The sequence below is a fragment of the Leptonychotes weddellii genome, chromosome 3 (genome assembly GCF_054177405.1).
Source record: "Leptonychotes weddellii isolate Sample4059 chromosome 3, ASM5417740v2, whole genome shotgun sequence".
NCBI classification, from domain to species: Eukaryota; Metazoa; Chordata; class Mammalia; order Carnivora; family Phocidae; genus Leptonychotes; species Leptonychotes weddellii.
This window is the reverse complement of record NC_138371.1, coordinates 115,264,321-115,287,755: the sequence shown is the minus strand read 5'-3', so window position 1 is coordinate 115,287,755 and position 23,435 is coordinate 115,264,321. Positions and strand designations below refer to the sequence as shown.

The 23,435-nt window shown below is 38.7% G+C and overlaps 1 protein-coding gene across 1 annotated transcript in view; it reads right to left on the bottom strand.

The window, feature by feature from the left end:
• The window catches only part of NBEA (neurobeachin), a 609,173-nt gene that overhangs the window by 19,186 nt on the left and 566,552 nt on the right, over positions 1–23,435 (bottom strand). The window contains exons 44-47 of the mRNA XM_081815498.1: positions 6,786–6,875; positions 3,749–3,941; positions 2,086–2,157; positions 23–178 (exon numbers count right to left, since the gene is read on the bottom strand). Of these exons, the coding sequence (XP_081671624.1) occupies positions 23–178; positions 2,086–2,157; positions 3,749–3,941; positions 6,786–6,875 (511 nt within the window). The remainder of the gene's footprint in view (positions 1–22; positions 179–2,085; positions 2,158–3,748; positions 3,942–6,785; positions 6,876–23,435) is intronic.

Sequence of the window (23,435 nt, the reverse complement as noted above, 5' to 3'; positions counted from 1 at the left end):
GGTATTTCATAGTTAAGCTTACCTGTTTCTGTAGAGTAAACTCTGAAGCTCTTATCCCAGAATCCACAGATAAGAATATAGCGATTATCTGCTGTGACCACAAAACAATGTGCATTGATTTGTATACTCTGATCAACAAGGTCCGTGATCTGCCGTTTGTTCACACCAGAGTTATTGGCTAAACATACACAGAAAAAAAGAATTTAAAGAAGGATTCCACAGGAGGTTCATCAAGGAATATTTTTATGCTTCTTTTATCTAGAAATGGGTTTTTAAGGCCATAAGATTATTAACATTTTAACATTTCCCCAGGAGGAATAGAAGCTTAATTTTTAGTAGCAGTGGTTATTTATGAACCATTTTAAATATCTAAAAGTTGTCAGAAACTTCTCCCCCAATAAATAAAAACAACATGAAGACTTCAGATAAATGAATTGAAAATAAAAATACTGAGATGCCTTGAATTCTATCCATGTTCGCTACGCACAAGTTCATTAGTGTCCAACAAGTTCTGTAATCAGGAGGAAGAAATATTGTGTGAAGTATGGTATAGAAGGAAAAAAAAGTCTTAATAGTTGCCCCAATCTGTCATCTTCTGATGGCATTTACAATTCATGTGGAAAAAAGAGGGGAGAGGTTTGAGCAAGGGATGTTGTTATGTGGGCAGCCCCACAGGGAGCTTTAGGTCAGCAGCTTTAAAGACCTGGATTGTCAACAGACAGAAGGCCTTTCCAGAATGGGCTGGCAGGGGAGGAGACGAACAGAGAAGATGGGAGAGGGACTGGGGAGGAAGGAGACAGGCAGAGACTCCGGTGGATAGCACTGGGACTGAATCTGAATAAAGTCAGGAACTCGGAGACACCGTCTGATTTCCCTAGTGCCTGTCTGCATGCTAGCCTGTTCCATTCTCTGCGCTGTCCTTTCAGGCTAAATCCCTGGGCTGAATTCTTAAACAGGAGATGCAGACGATCACCCACACCCTCTCACGCCAATTAGACTGAAGTGCTACTCTTTGTGGATTCCCACTAATGCTATAATAATAACAACGACCAGGGAGGTAAGCCAAAAAAAAATATACCAAGAAAGGTAGCAAAGAAAAAGAAAACCAAAGGTTCTGAGTCACTTGAAAACTGTGTAACTGGTCCCTGATTAATTAGAATAGAGCTGCTAATTTTTCCATGGTTACATTCCTGCTGCATGTGACACTGTCGATGTTTCTTGGACAAAGGAATAGCTGGAGTAGACTCTAAAATATTCCCAGTCCTAGACCTTATCTCTTCCCAAAGACATGTAAATGCTATTCTGCGTAGGGGTATAAGTAACTAACTTAAATGACTGCCTTTTAACTTATTTCTGGGTTCAAAGATGAAGGGAGAATTAAGAAATATAAGGAAAAATATACCATAACTTGCATATGGCTTTATACTTTTTCAAGGCATTTTTTGTTTTTTTTCTAATTTAGTTCTCTACATGATCCCATGAAAAAGTCAGGACAAACATCCTGATCAGTCATCTTGCAGATAGGAAACTGAGGCCTAGGAAAAAGAAGGCGCTTGTTCTGGATCATCTGCTAATAAATGTGTATATGATTTAAAAATATTTCCGTTATCTTTTGTAAAGAGTTATAGCTCATAAGTTTGCAATTCATATGAAATCTTAAATTAAAAAAAAATTGGCCCTATTGAAAGGAGATTTCTAGAAAAGATGCCTTTTATGTTAGTTCTCTTTAATGATTTTTTTGAATCTTCACATATTTTAAATATTTTAAATAATATATAGTTGTTAAAAAATAGTTTAGGCTGAAGGAAAGGACAGTTTGGAACGATTTGCCTTGTTTAGAGCCAACTTAAATGACCTCCTAAAAAAAAAAAATCAAGAAAATGCCATAAATAATTGCTTAAATACCAAAAAGTTCTTAGATGGCATATTATGATCTACACAGCTCCTTGATGGTAATTCAATGTTATTTGCACACTAATTTTATGGCAGAAAAATTATCATTCGACTACCTTTTGTAATAAGTAACTACATAGGAATCTGTGGACAGTCAGCATTCATGAAAATGTATTTTTGCTGTTAACGTACCAATTAGGGGGTCCATTTCAATGGGAAGATGATGAGCTTGATCCAAAGAGTATCCTGGAGCTCCTCTGAGGCCTAAAGTTTAAACAGAAGGAGAAAACTACCACAAAAGTCTCAGAAAAGGAACTTCCTAATAAGCAGTGTTTTATGATGATTGTAGAAAAGGTGTATTGCTTAAAAATTATTTGGCAAATTGTTGTAAGAATGATGGCCATACTACACATCTTTGTAGATACTCTCAAAAGAAACCATCACAACAGGGACGCTGGCTTCTATGTCAGATGTAGGAAGCTGGAAAGAGTGTCCTCATCCTAACAACAAGAAGAAGCCGCATATAACACAAGATCACAACATTTCTTGAGCCCATCAGAGAGCTAAGATCCCGGGCAACCAATGAGCTTGAAATCTATGAAGCTGTGTCTGCAAGCGGGGGTGGGCGTGAGCATGGCAGGGCTCACCTGGGCCAGGGCAGAGGGGAAGATGGGGCTTCCATTTTCCGTCAATAGATGGCAAGTCAACTGAAGGTAAAAAATGGAGCCACACCTAAGACCTTATGCTCAGGGAAAGCTACTACCAGAGGATTAATATTTAGGGCTTGATTGAGTTATTAGTCATAATTTTTTTACATGTGATTACATAACATATATAATACTTTTGAACAATGCTAAAGAAAAAATTAATCCTTTACAGTTTTTTTCCTCAATGCAAAATATTTCTAGAGGCTCAGACTTCTGTGAATAATAAAGTTATATATTTTTTAAAGATGTCTATTGCATCTTTCTGATCAAATGGAATTAGTTATACCTCATGTTGATATATCACCAATAAACATAAAATAAGTGCATTTAGAAATTCTTAGAAGAATAAGCTATGATATACCTGATACTGTTTTTCAGAGCAATACAGAAGTCAATAGAATAGAAAAATTCAGATTAATTTACCATGGCTTATCCATTTAGTCCTGGAGACAGTGAGAGTCCTGGGGTTTCCGAGGATATCGTAAGGGATGAATTTGGCCATTTAAATCATTTGGTCACATTGACTTCTGTCCCGGTTAGGTAAGTATCAATATGTCTAATTTTGATAATAGAATCCTATCACTTCAAGATGTACCAGCTGGAACTCTTGGGAACGAGTTTAAAGAAAACACACATGAAATCACCGAACAATTTAGATTTTGTCTTTTCTCAAAGACTCTCAGCTCAAGGAGGGAGACGGTGTCTGTCTTGTTCATTGCTGTGCTCATGGCTATTTGACACAGAGTGGCCATTCAAATATTTGCTAACTAAATTAGTGAAGTGGAAGAAAGAGGATTTGAAACCAGATTCAAACTCACTTTTGTTTAATATGGGGTAAAAGTGGTTTTTCTTTTTTCCTGTGGGGCAGGCATAGGGTAGGGTGGGAGGACCTGAATTAGTTGTAGACCTGCTTCAATTTACCGAATATTCATCGAACACTTAACCATCAGGCAAGCGTTCTGTGAGGCCCCAACGCAGAGCGACAGTGGATAAGACAGACAAGACTCCTCTCGTCAGGTCTGGCACCGATGTGCTCTGCTGCTGCCCGTGGATAATCTGGCATACCAGCTAGCCCCCAGCGCACTTACCTTCACTTGCCCGCACCTCCTAAGACCCCTCGAGTAAGGGACGTGCTTGGACACACATACCTACTGTGTTGTGCCATCGATTCACTGCAAAGAGCCGGCTGCAGGTCACGGTCACCACCGCAGGGATGGTCAGGTGGGGCAGCGTGTTGGCTGCCACGTGGGTCACTGGAGAATTTGATGGGAACTTCAGCACCATGATCACATCCTGTTGCATCTGATCTTTAAACATGAGTGGACTCTGTGGAAGGAAACACTGTTGAATAGAAAGGGAAGAGAGCAGAAGAGAACAGAAGGGATAACACAGTTAGTGAAAGCTCTGGGGAGACAGAGGTTAACACAGACGAGGCTAGCATGAGCAGGGGGCAAAGCAACCCGAACTTCCATCCGGGGAGGATGGCACGGGGAAAGGGGCAAGGGCCCTGTGCCGCCGCCGCCACCGGCCGAGGACACGAGATCGTTCACGACCAGCCTCTGTCTAAGCCTCTCGAGGCTGCGGGGTGAGACGTGAGCTCCCAGGTCTGTCTCCTGATGCAGTGGCATTATTCAGTGCGGTGAAAACATCAGTTGAGCGGAAAAATTAGTGACGTCAGGGACTGACACTGTTTACATGAAAGATAAAGTGAATGGACTGATACTTTCATTTTTTACCTGGTTGATCTGGGGTCACGGATGCAATCTAAATAACTAAAATGTACTAGCCTTCCCCGTTAGAGCTTTGCACGCGTCTCTGCTGTGGCAATCCTGACTGCTTATGGCTGACGCCTCCTTCCTAGACTGTGCGCTTGCTAAGGGCTACCCCCTTTTCCTTCCTTCGGTCTGTGCTTTCAGACGTCTAGCATGTGACTCGACAGACAGCAGACACTATCGATGCTACAGTTCCAGCAACTATAAAACACCATCAATACTCCTGCATCGAAAGCCCAAAATGGGGATGCTGGAAATAGCCATCATGTTGTGTTCATAAATGTTCTGTAATTGTTTTCTGTATGTATGAAGTGTCTGCTCCACGAACGTAGAAGGCTTAGGTTTCCTTTATGAGCAGTTCCATGCCAATTTAGTCTCTCACAATTTTCCCCAGGAAAGCAATGAATCCTGACTGGGCACTTCTCCAGGATAAGTATTTTTATTATTATTATTAAACAGAGACAACTAACACGGGAATAAAACTCTTTTGCCAAAGCATTTCATAAAATAAAGTGTTAGAGATATTCTCTTAGACAGTTTATTAAAAATACTTCATCTAGGGGCGCCTGGGTGGCTCAGTCGTTAAGCGTCTGCCTTCGGCTCAGGTCATGATCCCAGGGTCCTGGGATCGAGCCCCGCATCGGGCTCCCTGCTCCGCGGGAAGCCTGCTTCTCCCTCTCCCGCTCCCCCTGCTTGTGTTCCCTCTCTCGCTGCATCTCTCTCTGTCAAATAAACAACATCTTTAAAAACAAATTCTTCGTCTAAGGCTTGAGGCGCCAAGACCACACCCCCACGTCTACACTGTGACTGTGTGTTCATGTGGAACCGTGTGCTTGGTATCAACCTCTTTGCTTTGTCACATGCAAAGACCAATTTCAAGCAGAAGAGTTCATTAGTGACCAGGGGGGCTGAAGCTGTTGGAGCCATTGTAGAGAGAAAAAACATGTTTTCAAACACATTTATTTGTTTCACTAGGAGTTTGACCATCGATTCGTTGACGGTCTGGAGGACGCGGCCCCCTCTGTGTTGCCAGTTCCTTAGCGTCTTGTCTGACACACAGAAGGAACTCGATACGAATTTATTAAGTAACTGAGAAAATAAATGAAAGGTCTGAACAGCACTTCTGCCACAAAATAACAGCTTATAAATTTGTTTGCACATATACTATGGACCATATTTCAGAGCTCTTTACTCCAAAATTAGGGTACTTGCTGCCTTGATAACTGCCTAGAAAAATGGATGAACTTTAATTCATTTTGCAAACACGTTCTTTTACCTTCAAGCATTTTTCACTTCAGTAAAGGAATCAGTGGAAACCCACAGCTTAAAAAATAAAATTCCTTCTACAGAAATTTCTCAGAAAAAATGTACCATCTTCAAATTAAAGAGGGAAATGTTGTACAATTTGCGAATAAACTGAAAAAGGCCTATTTTGTCACGAAAATGAGCTTTTAAAATTCAGATTAAGGGACGCCTGGGTGGCTCAGTCGTTAAGCGTCTGCCTTCGGCTCAGGTCATGATCCCAGGGTCCCGGGATCGAGCCCCACATCGGGTTCCTTGCTCGGCGGGGAGCCTGCTTCTCCCTCTGCCTGCCACTCCCCCTGCTTGTGCTCTTTCTCTCTCTGACAAATAAATAAATAAAATCTTTAAAATAAATAAATAAATAAAATAAAATTCAGATTAAAATGAAAAGAGTATTACCTCAGCCCTTGTAAAACGGGAATAAAAGCTTTAATACGAGCAGGTAGCGGTGCTGATGATACCAGCTAACACTTATTGAGAACGTATTGCACTCCAGGTGCTGGTCTAAGTGCTCTACGGGATTAAGTCATGATATTCTCAGGGCAGATGGTATTTTTGCTTTCATGTAACAGATGCCGCAACATAAACAGGGAGGTTAAACACCTTGCCCAGGTCATTCCCTAGCTAGAGGCAGAGCTGGCGTTTGACCAGACTGGCTCCGGAGCCCTTGTTTTTAACTCTCCTGCCTCTGCAAGTTACCTCTGTATTTCTGCCCTCTTCTTAAAATGAGCTACTCCCCCTACTCAACCTTGCCCCAAAAGATTAAATTGGGCTGTATCATATTGTGTTGATATTATATTTTCATCCTACCTTATAAATCAAATCTAATTCTGGTGCCTGTATGTGTCTGAATGAGTTTAGGCAGAGGCATATAGAGTCAGAGAAGAGGGCAATTGTTGTGAACCCCAAACTGGGCGAGCGGGGCAGGACTTAAAGGTAAGAACCGCATTCCCCTCTGTGTCTCTGCAGGGTATCAGCATCTACTGAGCCTAAAGACTTAACCAATACATCGAGAAGCCTTTAAAAGCGCTGCTGAAATGACGATCTTATTTGACGCGTACCCAGGTACAAAGAAAGCAGAAAACTTTCTTTTCGGGCTGCTCTGTCTTACCAGGTGCATGGCAGAGCTCCGAGGCGGATGTGGCTCAATAAGCAACTGAGATGGCGTCTGTCCAAAGTTCTGTATCTGGGCCTCCATGGCCTGCAGGGGAAGGAGAGTGATTGTCATAATCAATATGCATCAACGAGAGAGGTCAACACACTCCCTGACAATGCAAGTGGATCCCAAGTCAGCCATGAAAGAAGTCCAGAAAATTCACCGGGTGCTCTTCTCTCAGGGTGCAGAATCATCCAAGTGTTAGTATTTTGTAGACAGGCTTTGCTTTCTCCTTCCAAACATGCTTCCATTAACCAAGTGGTTATTCTTACGTAGAAGCTGGGGTTAAATGTGGGAGTGTTATGCCTGTGAGTACATGCAGCTGAGGCCAAAGAACACTTCTAACACTAAATACACCACGTATACCTTAATAAAGTCCTGTGTAAGGAGGAACGTATGGGGATCTCTAATGAAATAAGCTTCTGGGATCTTGGGAAAAAAGAATGATACATAGTCAGTCCACCAATGATACGAAATAAAATTCAGAAAATCATATATTCCAGTCAATACAGAGGGTAATCATTAAGACTTTTGTATAATGATTAATTAATGATGGCCAAATTTTCAATACAAAAAAATATATTTTAGCATGTCATGCTTTTTTAAGATGAATGCTGAAATATTATTTAATGTCTATAAGGTATGAATTCACTTCTCTCAAAAATTTTTTGAAATTTTAGAGATAACTAGCCCAAAGAGGAAATAATTCTTTGGGCATCTTGAGCTATGAAATATTTTATTAAAGCCTGTGCAACTAGAAATATTAATGAGATTTTATGGCTCCCAATGAATAAAAATAATCTTGGACCTCAAAATGTCCGGACTGTATAATATGCCTTTTTCTGTGTATATGTCAAAGATATAATCTTATAGGAGATTTATGTATTTCTTCTATGTATAAATCCTACAGGCGAAAAAAAAAATCAATATATTAAGCTAGACTAACAGAAAAGATTCTTCCAAAACACTGTTAGCGTGTAATTTAAGTCAACAAGGAGAAGCACAATATTTACAGTGGTCATTACTCTGTTACCATGCTAATTTTTCCCCTAAAATTGTGTGCAATTTGGTTGCACATAAAAGTGAAATATGAAACTCACTGCTGAGTGCTTAGGAATGCAGGTAAGGTGGTAGATGGCTCTCGACCCTGTGGCGCCACTAATCACATTCACTGTCTAGAAATCTCATTTATAAAGTACTTAAATTTAACAATCTGTCCGCCTAGACTGCATTTCAAGAAAATGTTTATCAATAAAAATGTGAATTTTCAAATTTGTTAGCAATATTAAACATGAATGCATCATTATCTGCCATATTTTAGCAATTGCATAAATGGGGCTTTGGTTCTTTTATTTGCAGAGGCAACAGGATGAATCATTAAATCTCTTTAAGTGCTGTCCAATCTTAACGTATCCATTTATTTGCACGGGGTCCACACATACGCAAAGTGGGACTATTTAAGTAGATCGTACTCACATAGATTCCATCATACTTTATCTCCCCAGTGCAAGATTTACGATTATAAAAGAGGGAAGAGACTGTTTCTGGTTAGGTTCACATCATGAACAATAAACTCCTGAGAGTTACTTGAAAGAAAAAAAATAGTAATTTCATTGTTAAAGTTGCCCTGGCTAGAAAATGTCCAATACCTAGCTTAATGTATCATGAACAGCTAAAGTCGCTCTAACAATAGGTCCTCTGGCTTGTGTTCCGAATCCTCCAGAAAGGACTGCGGTGGGGTGGGGAGACAGGGGTAAAATTAAATACAGTTCAGTCTCTACGTCAGTGCTTGTACTTAGTAGGTAGCCTTTAAATGGCCATAGATGGACTAAATCCACAAACATGCTCTGCTTGACTTGATTTTTGTTCTGAAGGGCAAATATTAAAACTATACCAGAAAATCTTAGGAGACTCACTCACTTTCCAGAAATCTGTACAGTTCTCTTCAGTGGGCCTACCTCCGATCCTTTTTGGACTGAGGCAGAGTACACACACGTATTTATTTTAAACAACTCTCAAATGGCATCAGGATAAATATTAAGCTGTGATCAAGTTAATATTGTGATTTTGCCCTTTCATTAAGACAATCTATTCCCTACACTTAACATTTATTTATTTTTTTTTAATACTAAACTGAATCCCTCCTCCTTGTGATCCAGATCACATGCCTTCATGACCTAAAAGTTCTTATTCCAATATTTACCTTTTGGCTGTCTTGTAATCCTGTCTACCAGTAATTCCTTAACCCCTGATTTAAAAATATACAGATCTTTCTGATCTTGAAAAAGCATGCTGCCTCCTCTGAGTTCTCTTTCTTGTCACTACCAACCCGTTTGAATGGGGAGTGAGCACCTACTGATTTTCTTCACCTCTCCCCCGTTCTATGTTTTCTGTTCTCCCCCACTTTTAGAAAGTCATCAATGTCTTCTTTCTGTCAAGAGTGAGGTACTTTGTATGGGAAGGTGCCCAGGGATATACACAGCCCATTCTGTAATCTATGAAGCACAGCAGCTGAGTGGTTGTTCTGAGAACTACTCCCGATGTAGGAGAAAATGCCTCCCCTTCATGCGAACCTTGGGCAGGGTTCTAAATCCTTCCCAGACTCCCTAAATCATAATGAATAGCCTCCATATTCTCATAGCACTTTTTTCCCCCTTTATCATGAAATTCAATGCACAGTTCTTTACATAGGTCTGTTTGCTCAGACTGTTGATCTTTGCAGGTCAAGGCTGTGACTTACTTCTAAGAGAGTCCAAAAACATTTGCTGAATATAGAAGTGGGGCAACGGTGGGACATTTGTGCAAAACTGAAAGCACAGAAAAGGAAAAGCACAGTAGTAGAGAAAACGTCGGAGTGCTTACTTTTATAATTCAGTACTACAAAGACAGTGACGTCAACAAACGTTGTTAAATGCTTACTCAATGCTGAGGGATAAGAAATCAGATACCAGCCTGTCCCCAAGAAGTTTGCAGCCCACGAGGACATAAGATGAGTGGTAATCAGGGCACACAGTAGGTAGAGGACCATGGTGGAGGCCATCCTGGAGTGCAAGGGAGCCCAGGAGTGATGTTTACGTCAGACTCAGGGTAGAGCAGGGCACAGGGAGAGCAGGGCTGTTAGGAAAGGGGCTTCCAGAAAAGGGACATGAGCTGAGGTCTGAATGATAAGTAGGAATTCTGGCTAGCTGACAGCAAAAAAAGATCATCGGAAGTCGCGTTTTAAAAAAATTCAACATAGGGCACCTGGGTGGCTCAGTCGTTAAGCGTCTGCCTTCGGCTCAGGTCATGATCCCGGGGTCGAGTCCCACATCGGGCTCCCTGCTCGGCAGGAAGCCTGCTTCTCCCTCCCCCACTCCCCCTGCTTGTGTTCCCTCTCTCGCTGTGTCTCTCTCTGTCAAATAAATAAATAAAATCTTAAAAAAAAAAAAATCAACATATGTCTATTTTTCTATACATATTCTGCGTGGGTTGGAGAGACTTAATCTAGCTTTATTTATTCATAAAACATATACTTACTGAGCACCTACTATGTACTGGATACCATTTTAGATATTTGTGATATTCATCAAACGTAACAGATAGAGATTCAGGCTCTCGTAGAGCTTAACGTTCTAGCCAGGACAGCATAGGCACTTACATTCAGCCAGATGTCACCAGCCAGCAGTCCTTGGGCTAGATAGAAGCAGCTCACAGGTATGGTTTCTATCTCAGCCAACATTTATAGGTCAGAAAATTTCAAACAATAAATTGGATTTTTTGGCGTCTCTCAAAAAACCCACAGGAGGTGGTTCATCAGCATTCCTGCACAGCAACACCTGGCTGGTGCCAAGGCAAAGGGCCCTTTTATAATGCCCACAGCTCACAGGACCCAGGCATGTGCTGTCTCCCGGCCCGCTTCACTGGTTTATTCCCTGTCTGACTTCTATAGACTTCGGCATTTGTTAATCCTTTAAAAATCTACTACCAAAATGTTAATTTGTATTACAAGGAAGCTATCACTTTATAGATCTACAGTAGTCCCATGTTCACCCTTGGGGTATATGGTCCAAGACCCCAAAGAATGCCTGAAACTGTGGATGGTACTGAACTCTATGTACGCTGTTTTTTCCTATACATACATACCAATGATAAAGTTTAATGAATATGCACGGTGAGAGATTAACAGCAATAACCACTGATAAAATAGAACAATGATAATATACTGCAATAAAAGTTACGTGAATGTGATCTCTCTCTCAAAATACCTTATGGTACTGGGCTCACCTTTCTCCTTAGGATGATGATGTGAGAGGTAAAATGCCTATCTGATGAGGGGCGCCTGGGTGGCTCAGTCGGTTAAGCGTCTGCCTTTGGCTTAGGTCATGATCTCAGGGTCTTGGGATGGAGCCTCAGCAGGGAGTCTGCTTCTTCCTCTCCCTCTGCCCCATGCACCCCTCACTCCCGCTCGTGCTCTCTCTCAAATAAAATCTTTAGAAAAAAATGCCTAACCGATAGGATGAAGTGAGGTAATGAGGTAGGCACTGTGACTTAACATCAAGCTACTGCTGACCTTCTGAGGCTAGGTCAGAATCACTGCTTCCAGAACATGGCTGACCTCAGGTCACTGAAACCATGGAAAGCCAAACAGTGGATAAGGGGAGCCTACCGCATTGCACTTTCCACTGAAGCAAGAATGAACTGATACTGTATGTGTGAGCTCATGACTTTTATAATGTGTATGAGAGGAGAGTAAAACTTGGGAAATAACTGTCAATCGAACTTCATCGAATCTCAGCTGTTATCCATTGTGAGAAGTGTCACTAATTTATATACTATTAAGAAGTAAAAAAATGTTGCCAATTCAACTATGATCCACTATTGATTGCAAGACACACAGCGATATGGAGTGTTGAGAAGTGACAATGACAGGCATCTCAGAATCAGTAAGTGATAGTAACATTTTATACATAATACACAGCAATAGAAGTCTTGCACACTTCATATAAATCTAGCATAGGTAATAGACTTAGAAGATTTTTCAAAACAAATTTGACTGACAAAATCTTTGGTGTTTTACAAATAAGAAAGACCATGTATTTATGGGTCTTTAGTGGGATAAGATGAAAATACGGATCTGCTGATACTTAAATAATATTCTTTCTTAGGCCTTTGTAATCGTTGAATGTGGCATCTTAGACTAAAGCTGCTTATGTGCATCCACTTTAATTAATTGCGTGTGTGTTTTCTCCCTTTTAACCGGCACTCAGATCAAAACAGAGGGCTTTGGCACAGAACTGGAAGTTTCCACATCTTGAGCTGGGTGGTGTCTTCGTGGGAGTACATATATATATACATATACATATATATACACACATATATGTATGTCTATGGGATGGTACCGCCCTCGTGCCCCTCCACAGCAATTTTCCCCACGCCTCACCCTCTGCCAGGTTAATCACGATTTTGATGATAATTAAATTGCACCAACAAGATTATCATTGATTATTTTTTCTTTTCTTGAACTTCTGATAAGTAGAATCATACAGTACCTCTTTTCATGCCTGCCTTTTTTTGATCAACATGCCTGGGAGATTCACCCCTACTCTTCCGTGTATCAATGTTTTGTCGTCGTTGTGGCCATTATGGTGTCCCACTGTATCCGTCTACCACAACAGATCGATTCTGTCCATAGGTATTTGGGCTGCTAACAGTTTCAGGTTATCATGAATAAAGTAGCTTAGAAAATTCTTGCACGTGTCTTTTGATGGAGGTGAGCAGTCATTTTTGTTGGGTGCATAACCTAGGTATTGGGTTGCCAAGTTAGAGGGTAGGAATATTTTGTTTTATGGCCGAGTTGTTCTCCAAAGTGACTCTACTGATTCTGTGTATTTATTTGTATAAGTATCTGTGAATGCAGAATGCAGTGGTCAAAGCTGTAAGTAAAGTGATGATTCAGACTATGTGATCTTTGAGGGTACAGATCTGCTGAAACTCTTACATATCAAACTCAACTTTATCTCAGAAAATAATCATATAAGGAAATCCGCTTAATTTCCTCACCAGGAATTGTTCAGATAGGAACGATAAGTAAGTTAGTTTCTTAAGAGTTTTATATTTTAATTGTTACATGGATTCTTGCTTATTCTTATAAAAACTATTTGGTTCAATACTGAGCTGTTACCATGTACTTAGTATTTATTTATTTATTTTCAATTAATTTATTATTTTTTTTAGCATTTATTTTTCTCCCCAGCTAAGACTCATCAAGAAACAGGTAGGTCATAAGATTAGAAAAAAAAAGTTTCTTTTTTTTTCACACTTTGGAGGGACATCTAAAATATGGAGTTTTTCAGGGGTAAGCAGAGAAGTAAAGAAAAATGTGACCTAAGTTATGAAGAGCAGCACAAAATAAGTAAACCTGAACAGGACTTTCAGATTTCATTACACACATAGGACACATAACTCAGTTTTACCTGCTTATATGTAATATAAAGCTCCCATGAGGGCACGTTCCTATTAGGGACAGTTTCCTGTTTTCTCCTCCCTACTTTCTTGTTAGGCCCGCTTTGTAAAATCCTTCCTGACCCACCTACCAAGTTACAAAATTACCCACATTTTCACAAGCTCTCCTTTTTTTCTCCCTTATTTTCAACAAGCTCTGTCTTAGGCTTGTGTTACTCAAAGGTCAGGACCAGGGGAACAGCTGCGTCATCTATGCCCTGCACAACGGTGCCCAGGTGGGGGGCAAATGAGGGATAGAATCTACCTCAAATGTCATAGGAAGGAGCATCTTTTATTATTCCTCCTTTTAATGAGGGCTTCTTTTTTAATTTGCACCAAGGGGCCATACGCGTTAGCTGTGGCTGCAACACGTACCTTATTCCTTTGACCTGCTGCACCTCTTGCTTAATTGCTTTTGTCTCCTTCTTGCCTTCCCTCCCCGCCAAAATTCTACCTCCTCTATAAATACACGTACAGAGCTGGGATTAAATCCTCACAAGAGGAAGTAAACACGCTGTGGTTTATGTGCATTATACATACGCCTGCTAATATGAAGATTTCATAGCCAGGGTAAAATTACATATGGCAACGGGTAAGTGATAGTTCAGAATGATGTTTAAATTACTGATAAATTCAAAATATTCTAAAAGAAAGAAATTACTATTTAGGTGAATAAATATGTTTTCTCCCTCCCCTTGGGTTTACTAGTTATCTAGTGTACACCACCTCCGGTAGCCAAGAGATAAAAACTTTGGTTAATCTTGTCTTTTCCACAATGCAGGTAAATTTAACTCAGATACATTCTTCTCCTGTAGAATCTTTACAACTTCTAGTCTTTTTTATAAATGTAATTTAGTATTGTCTTTCTGATGAAATGTCATAAGGTCTAAGTGCCATGAGAAAGTGTGAGGAAGCTAATAAGGTAAAGCTGTCAAATGACCTAGTTCATCCATTTTGCTTGGTTTGTGCCATCTTTTAAATTGTTTTCCAGAAAAGTCAGCATTTTATAAAGTACAACAGGTCGTGCTACCCACAAGGCTAAAATCAGACTACGTTGAAATTACTAGTTAATTATTGATAATTTTCAGAAAATTCAAGATAAAAATAGCAAAAGTGATTCCTTGGGAGCACAGAAAAGGATTTTCCAAAAATTTCCTTAGGATTGTGTTATCTCATTTTATAGCTCATATTTAGCGAGATTTTATTTTAATGCTTCAAAGTGGATATTATTTTTTTTTGACATATAATTAAAAATACATAGGTGATTTATATCATCTTTCTGTGCTACCTCCAATTCTCCCAGTTCTATACCAAATAGGGGAAAAAATGGAATTTTGAGAAGTCTGAAATGATAAAAGAAAAGATTACTTAATGGCAGACTGTATTTTAACTGATATGCTTTTGTTTCTGGTTTATTGTTGTAATAAAACAAGATCATATAAAGCATTACTTTTTAATGCTAGAAAAACGGGAGCAAAATAAATCAAGAAAATAATATCTGCACTTTATTATTTCTTGCTTTACAAACATTAAACTATATAAAAAATTAAAAATGCTATTTTATATTCAACTGCTTCTAATTTTTCATAGAAACTACACAATAGAAGAACAAACGTGTTTCCTTTTAACAATCAACTGCATTAAGGCTAAGTCTATACTAGCAAAATTATTAGACTATTTCAGCAAATACTTAATAACTCAAGTAAAAAAAGCACCACATTTGCTGTAACTATCAGACTATGTTAGACAGTGTTGAGGGAGAGGATTCTGATGGTTCATTTACCTGCCTCAGTGCTTGGTTTTATTCTTTTGGTATAAACCTAAAAGAAATAAAGAGGAGAATTATCCTCTTGCCGACTCCTATTTCCTCCTTGGACTGATGAGTTATAATGATGATATTACATACCTGACTTAAATTAACACGAACAGTCAATGTGAAAAGCAAGCACCATGTCCTTTGGATTAAAAAAAATGCTCTGTCCAGAACAGTTTTTCTTCAAATCAGGTCAGTGCTGTTGGTGGCAAGCTCACTCAATTTTTATATTTAAAAATAAGTATAAGTCAACTCAGGTAGGAAAAGTACATGTATTTTAATGCGTCAGGTAGCGGCTGTTCTCGCCGGGATGCCTTAAATAAATTTGCCTAAAGCGGTGACTAACTCAGGGGGAACACAGACGTGAGCTGGATCATCTTCCTTTCCCCCCCGGGAGACTGGCCTCCAGAGACTGCATCCCTACCACTCTCTTGCTCCTCTATCTTCCCACTCTTTTCGGCCAATGAGAGCTCAGGACAGGAGACAGGAAGGGGATGTAAAATTTATCCTATGGTCCTTCCTTGCCAGGTCCTAGTTTGGCAGTGGCTGGATTGCAGTCTTCTCTCTAAGGCCACAACTCCACATCGTGGAGCCCACTGGGGCTCGATCTCATGCCAATGAGATCATGACCTGAGCTGAAACCAAGAGTCAGATGCTGAACCGACTGAGCCACCCAGGCACCCCAGCGGATGACGTCTTAAGGACTCTTCCAGGTTTTTTGTTCTTTGTTCACTTTTGGGGTGATCATTAAATAGTACATAGTTGTAAAGGACCCAACCCAGAAATGCATAATGAAATGTGAGAAGAATCAGTACAATGTCCCTGCCAAATTCTCCCTGGTTGAATCAATGTATATAAAGCAAACTCAAGGCTGGATGAATCGGAAGATGGAAGTTGGGGGAAGGCAGTGGTGGAGGAGGAGGAGTGTTAGTACCAGTGACGACCTTTCCTCACCATACAAAATAAGTTCACTTGGAGTGTCTGATCATGGACAGGAAATAATAATGAAAATAATAAAAGTTGAGAAGATTTGCCTGGAAGTGGAATGACATCAAGACAAAGGTTTACCAGGTGGTGGTATAAACATCACAAAATGAAATCATATACTTTTATTAGGCTAAAATCAAAATCAAAATAGTATTGCATGTATTTGGCAGAACAAAGTGCTCTTCTTTGATTTTGACATAAATGGGAAACAATAATTTAGATATACTATATTGAGATTTCAAATGGCTTTAAATAGGTTCATTATCAATATGTTTAAAACCTTTAAAAATGAGCTCTAAACATCTAACTGAAATGCTTAGTATTGAGATTGAGTAATATCTACTTCAACAAACTGAAGCATGCAATATGTTTTGAATAATTGTTATTTTATGCTAAGGTAACAACTGTGTAATATAACTGAAATCTATGTTACTAGAAGATAAGGAAATCCCTTCCAGCTATTTTCGTTACAAACAGCAGGCTGCAATTTTCACCCTTCTTCCTTGTGTAAAATATGACTTTAGATGCTTGTGAAAGCATTTGCTGTTAATTTCTGAAAATCAATAATTAGCACTTCTCAACACTATGCAATAAAAATAACATAAAGATGAGAAAAAGCACATCTCACATAAATGACACACATCCCACTGTGACTAGCTGCATTATTTATGCTTTCCTAGTGGACGATTGATGACGATGGACTAGCTAAGGACTGCAGTAATTACAAGGAGAAAAGATAAACCTAAATTAAACATTTATTCACTAATCAAAATTAAATGTGTGTCATTAATTTTCTTGATACTAATTTCTATATAGAAACTTTATTCACTGATTCTTTGCAGTTGCAAGCCTTATTGCTGTTGGGTGAGGAACACACAAACAGACACATTTGAATCTATACTTTTGTTAGTTTTAGGGATCATAATATTCTTCTTGTTCCCCAAATGATTCTTTAAGCTTAAAAGAATACCTAATGTGCAAATATTTCCACTCCCATAATTGAAAATGTAGTGGTTTTCTTTCTATTTTATTTTATTTCTTTCTATTTTAATTTGGCTTTTGAATTTGCTGACATTTTTAACTCTGTAAAACTTCCACTAATTATAGGGGGAAAATGAAGGTGGTTTTAAGAAATCTTTATCAGCCATTTTGTTGATCATTTGTTGCAATCACGTCTCAGAATAAATGTGCAGGAGAAAAACCCTGAATATGCCCCATGTGAAGACAATTAGGCTTCATGGCCGTTGTAAATGGACAACATTGTGCTACAACCCACTCACGCGATCCACAAGGGGGGTGTTGCTATCCCTTGTCAGACAGAAGAAAGGAGTTAGAAATGGGGGAAGGAAAAGACAAGGGCTAACAAATTCACAGAAAGAATAAGCAATGACCAGACAGCCATCAATACTACAAATGCCTTCATTTACATCATTAGGATGAAAAGTGGGTTAATTTTTTCCTTATACATTTTATGAGTTCGTCTTCTAGGAAAGCCAACATTGTAGGCTGTTTTGGTTAAAGACATGTCTGTCTTGTTGGTTCTTGACAGCCTTATCATGTCAGGTTTCTGTAGTAGCAGGAATGGTTCAGCAAGAAAATAAAGTGAAAACTGAAGGAATCTATTCTACTTCCTTTGGGCATATTCTCACTATAGCAGAGCCAAAGGAATGCTTTGTTATCCCTGTCAGATCAAAGAAAGAGATAAACACAGAAAATATAATCTAAGAAGACCAAGAAATATTAGTAACGAAAAATTAGACTAAAAATGGCACACTTTTAGAACTACTGGTAATATTAAAATTTATTATTTAGTGTTTTAATATTTCCAGCATAGATGAATGTGTATATATGTATAAGTAAATAAATATTGCATGGCCCATATGTTCTAGTAGTTTGCCCGCAAAATAGCCTTTTACACAGGCTTGTGTATCTACCTCTTACTGTCAAAGAGAAATCATTTAAGTCATTTTTCAGTTTGGCAGTGTCGACTATACATATGATGATATAGAGAAATGAATTATTAAAACAAAAGTTCTTCCAAGGTATTTCATTTAATTATGCTTTTAGGTAAAATAACCAATGTCTGTGTAGTGCTTTATGGTTTACAAAGTATTTTCCCATATCTTTTCTCATACGATCTATGAGTTATGTATCATTTCTGTTATCATTTTATAGGTGGGAAAACCAAGGTACATAAAAGTAAAGTGACTCAATGTCTCAAATTTTAATGACTGGCTGTGATAAAACTTATTATCTGGTTTCCACCTTTCTATCATTTTTTATTGCCTATTAGATACCATATAATCACACTCTAAGGCAGACAGACTTGAGTAATTATATCCATGATCAAAAGAGTGATCCATTTTAGACACAATTTTAGAATGCAATATTTTTCACTCATTATGAGAGTACAGTAAAAAAAAATTGTGACATTTAATTTGTAATCTCTACTAGCCAACCACTGACTATGCCATAATCCCCTAGTGCCTTTGGAACTCTTAAAGACTGACAAAACAAGTTTTTCTGGAATGTAGTTAAAATAAACAATGAACAAAATGGCTGAGAAAGATTTCTTTCTTTCTTCCTTCTTCCTTTTTTATTTTTTAAAAAATATTTTATTCATTCACCTGAGAGAGAGACAGCGAGAGAGGGAACATAAGCAGAGGGAGTGTGAGAGGGAGAAGCAGGCTCCCTGGCAGGGAGCCCGACATGGGACTCGATCCCAGGACCCTGAGGATCATGACCTGAGCCGAAGGCAGATGCCTAACGACGGAGCCACCCAGGGGCCCCCCTTTCTTTCTTTTTTTAGAGAGAGAGAGAGCACGCGCAAGTGAGGGGAGGGTCAGAGGAAAAGAGAATCTTAAGCAGGCTCCACACCCAGTGCTGAGCCTGACTCAGGGCTTGATCTTACAACCCTGAGATCATGACCTGAGCTGAAATCAAGAGTTGGACACTTAACCGACTGAGCCACCCAGGCACCTCACTGAGAAAGATTTCTTAAAACCATCTTAAAATTTCCCTTATAATTCCTGGAAGTTTTACTGAGTTGAGAATTTTAAGAAATTCAAAAGCACAAACAAAATAGAAAGAAAAACCTTACAGGTTAAATTAGTGAAATGGCAACACACATTAGGTGTTCCTCATTTTTAAGAATCATTTTGAAAGTAAGAAGAATATCATCTCTAAAACTAGTATCAGTAAATACTGTTATTTTAAAATTCCTAGAAAGTAATGGGATTAAAGCAACCCGACTTGAGAATCAGGAGACCTCACCTAAACCTGACTCTGATGCTACATAAATGGGTGTCCTTGGAAAAATTATTTAATAAATAAGAGTGTTGGCCTAGCTTAATGGTTTTTAATTGGAGATGTATATGAAATGCCTGGAAAGGTTTTTGTTTTTCAAAATAAACCTGCTTGAACCCTTTCCCTGAATATCCTGAGATGCCCATGGGATGGGCAGTGGGACAGTGGATAGGAAGTTAGATGGGGTTAGATGGATATGGCAGGTGTATTTGAAAATAGTCAAGGGGCTGGGGATATAGAAAAAATTAGAGTTTAAAATTTGAAACTAGGTGATAGGTACACTGAAGTTCATCACACCATTCTGTCTCCTTTTGTAGGAGGGGGAGAAAAGCTTTCCAGATCTTCTTATACACCTTTAGTAGACAGTGCTTCTTAAACTTCAATGTCTCAGACAACTCACTAGGGATCTCCTTAAATGCATGTTCTGATTTAGTAGGTTGGGAAGGTCTGAGAATCTGAAGTTCTCACAAGTTCCTCGGTGATGGTGTTACTATTGGTCTATGGACTATATTTGAGTAGAAAGGAATTAGAACACCATGGGACCAGATAATTACTAACTAGAATATTCTATTTCCTCAGCAGGTCATAGGATGGAGTTTCTTGGCCATCATTTGGGAAGTAAAAATATAAAGCAAATCACATCATTTTTATTAATATGTAAAAATGGTAAGAAAGAATATTCATTACCATGCTTAAAATTACTGCTCAAATAGTCAGTTGAGCTCATCTATGAAATAATGTGTCTAGAAGATTATGATGTAAGCCAAGACTTAAGACAATTTAAATAATATCTAATATCCAACAGATCTAGTGTTTACATATTAAGAAGAGCTTTGTACCAGAACTGTTCTGTCATGTTTCTGCCCAGAGGCTGTCATGATGAAGTTTATTATCAGTTACTGCTTTACAAGTATAAAATAAGTTAAGCTGTCATATTTTTCTCAGGCAAAGATCCTAAGCTGTCAAAGAACGTCAATTTTAAATCTGACATAGAGAAGAAAATTATCTGTTATTCTGACCTTTAATTTCTTGACATTTTAATGCCATAATTGCTGTGGTTAGTGCTGCTTCATGATTTCAACCTGTCAAGGAAGAATGAATCAATAACCTTAAGCCATTTCTCAAATTTTAGCCCTAACTTCAAAGCTCGAAGTTATAGGCAGATTGTGGGATATATATATGTATTTTTTTTTACAAAAGGGACATATATTCATATTCATATATTAAATATTTATTGTTTAAATCAGTGTTTAAGCATCAAAAAAGTCATCTTCCTTAGGCTAGTTGGAGTTTAGTATAACTATAACCTTTCTTTGGTTTTATCTATGTGAAATGTAATGATCTTAGTATTTAAAAAATACAAAGACAAACATTATCAAAAAGAAGAAATTGATTAAGCTAGATAAGAGGGCTAACATTTTGAACACTGCTTTTTTAAGAGTTTGTGTGCAACCACTTAGGTAGGTATCAACATTCTCAAGTCATGGTAGCACAGACCTCTGGGATATCAACATTGATGTTTTCATAAAAGGTGTTGTGCCTCCCAGAAGGCATGTAAGGGGGTAGAAATGGTTACCAAATAATGAATATACTGCACTTCATTTCACTTATCTACAGAGTTCTACTGGGTGACAGTAGATGCTAAGCGCTTTTTAGGTGGGCAAACATATGTCACGTATTATTCCTCCTTTATAGAGATAGCAATTGAAGTAGAGGGAGCTCTAATGTCTTGGCCAGCATTAGATAGCTCACAGATTTTAGGTGGGTTCCCATCTATTGCAGGTTCTTAAATGATAGTGCAGTATGTTTTTTTTTTTCCCCACAGAATATCAGTTTTAATTACTAATATGGTAAGAATGGACAGTTAAACGTTTCTGAGACTATATTAGGTTTCTGGGGTAGAGGAGATAAGGGTGGGGAGTGGGGAGAAGGACCGTTAACTCATGTCCCTTGATATAATTTAATCTGCTATGGCTACAACGTAATAAGCAGTTCCTTAGCGGTCTTAAGGAGGTAAAGCATCTTCCTAAGCAATCTTGAGTTGACACAGGTCCACAGGGTCAGAGCAAATGTGTGTGTGCTTGGGCCTCTGCTGGTGTGTGCTTGGGCCTCTGCTGGCTGGCGGAAGGAAGGTAACCGTGTTCCAGGTATGGGCACAGTTAGGGTGGATTCTGAGAACAGACATCAGAGTTTTTGGGTCAGAGAGGCAGGTGAGGAGCTGGGATGGGAGGACATATCTATCACAGAATGACTCTGGAAGTTTCTCTAGTGGAACCTCAGTATTCAGCAATTATGTGCTCAGAATGAGAATGCTAGAGAGAGTCTTGAACTCAGGGCCCCTAGTGCTTGGCAGTCGGCCTCACTATGAGGGAATCAGGAGCAGTAATATATTGTTCAGACCATCTCTATAATAAGCGAACATCATGGCTGAGCCACTCCCGTCCAATAAAAACTTTTTGAAAATTATACATTTTCATGTAGTATTTCATTAGGAAGTCCTATAATTTGATAATTAAGGCCCATACACACTTTTTTCCCCCACTGTCCAAAGCAATGGTGTGACATTTTATAGAAGCAGGTATTTTTATAGAATTTAAATAATAAACACATATCTATGTAAAGAAAGTCTCAATCCTAATTCCATTTTCTTTTTATTTCCATGTATCATTTTATTTACTCTCATTTAAATGTGAAAAATCTGCTATTTTTCTGTCGATTTTAATGCTGTCTTGCACTTTCATTACATACAATATGCTTAAAATATTTTATTTTCCCAAGAGGATTAACTTGCAACCTTCTTTACAAGGACAGAACTCTATAATGGATAAAAATGTATGATCAGATATTCAGGAGCAAAACGGTTTATGGTATTTAAAAGTCAAAAACCAGTTTGGAGGTGGTCTTGGGATAAAAGGATAAGCTACTCCAATTCTTTATTTCTGATTCTAAAGGTATTGGTTCTAAAAGGAGGATGTAATTTGTAAGGTGTTTACAGAACCGGGCAAAGGTGTATTGTGAAAAGAGTAATTAAGCTCAGAATTATCTCCTATAAAATAATCTGATTACAGTTTGTACAGGGGGTTCTAAATCAGGTGAGTGTAATGGTTTGCAGAGAAAATCCCTTCTTTCATAATATCTGGCTTCTCTCTCCTTCATTCATTCTTTGCCTCTATCCCCTTCTCCCAGCTTCAGGCACTAATCCATTTCCTCCCGCGTACAACGTGATATAACACTGTGCCTAATAACGTGCTTATGACGTGTTCTCGGAATATTTAGCCCTAAGGGTCCAATGAGCCCCGATCTCGAGCCTCTCCCTTCTCCACCGCTCTGCTTGAAGCCATGCAAATGGAGCCATTTTGTTTTTGTAGAGGTAATGTAAGAAATAAGTTTATGGATGCAAATTTTTCTTGTAGAGCTTTATTTCCCTAATCTACAAGTCTTCCACCTCTAAAATTAAAAGTGACAAAATAAAACAAGCATTCCCCTGACGGGAAATGTAGCCATGATTGCTTGTTTTGCACCCAGCAGATGGCCGCTGTCGGGTGGCATGGAGGCTGGGACGTGGCTTCCTGGCAGTGACAGTAACTTACCCCGCAGCTGTTGCTCCTTTACTCTTTCACCGATCTGAAGTCATCGGGTGCAGTGTGGAAGTGATTTAAATAATATTTTATATGAATATTTTCACTAAAAATACGTGTGCACATAGCAGAGCACATAATTCCCAACTGTTAGCTATAAACTTCCAGGGTAAGAACATACAGGAATAAAAATACTCTACCCTCATCTATTTTATTGATGCATTTTGGAGAACATTCTGGAATAAAATACTCTACCCTCATCTATTTTATTGATGCATTTTGGAGAACATTCTGGAATAAAATACTCTACCCTCGTCTATTTTATCGATGCATTTTTTTGAGCATTCTGTCTGGAAGTCTGTAATTTTGCTTTTATTAAGAAAATCTATACTGGCAACTCATTTTAATGTGAACGATTCTTATTCAAATATTCAACTAGGT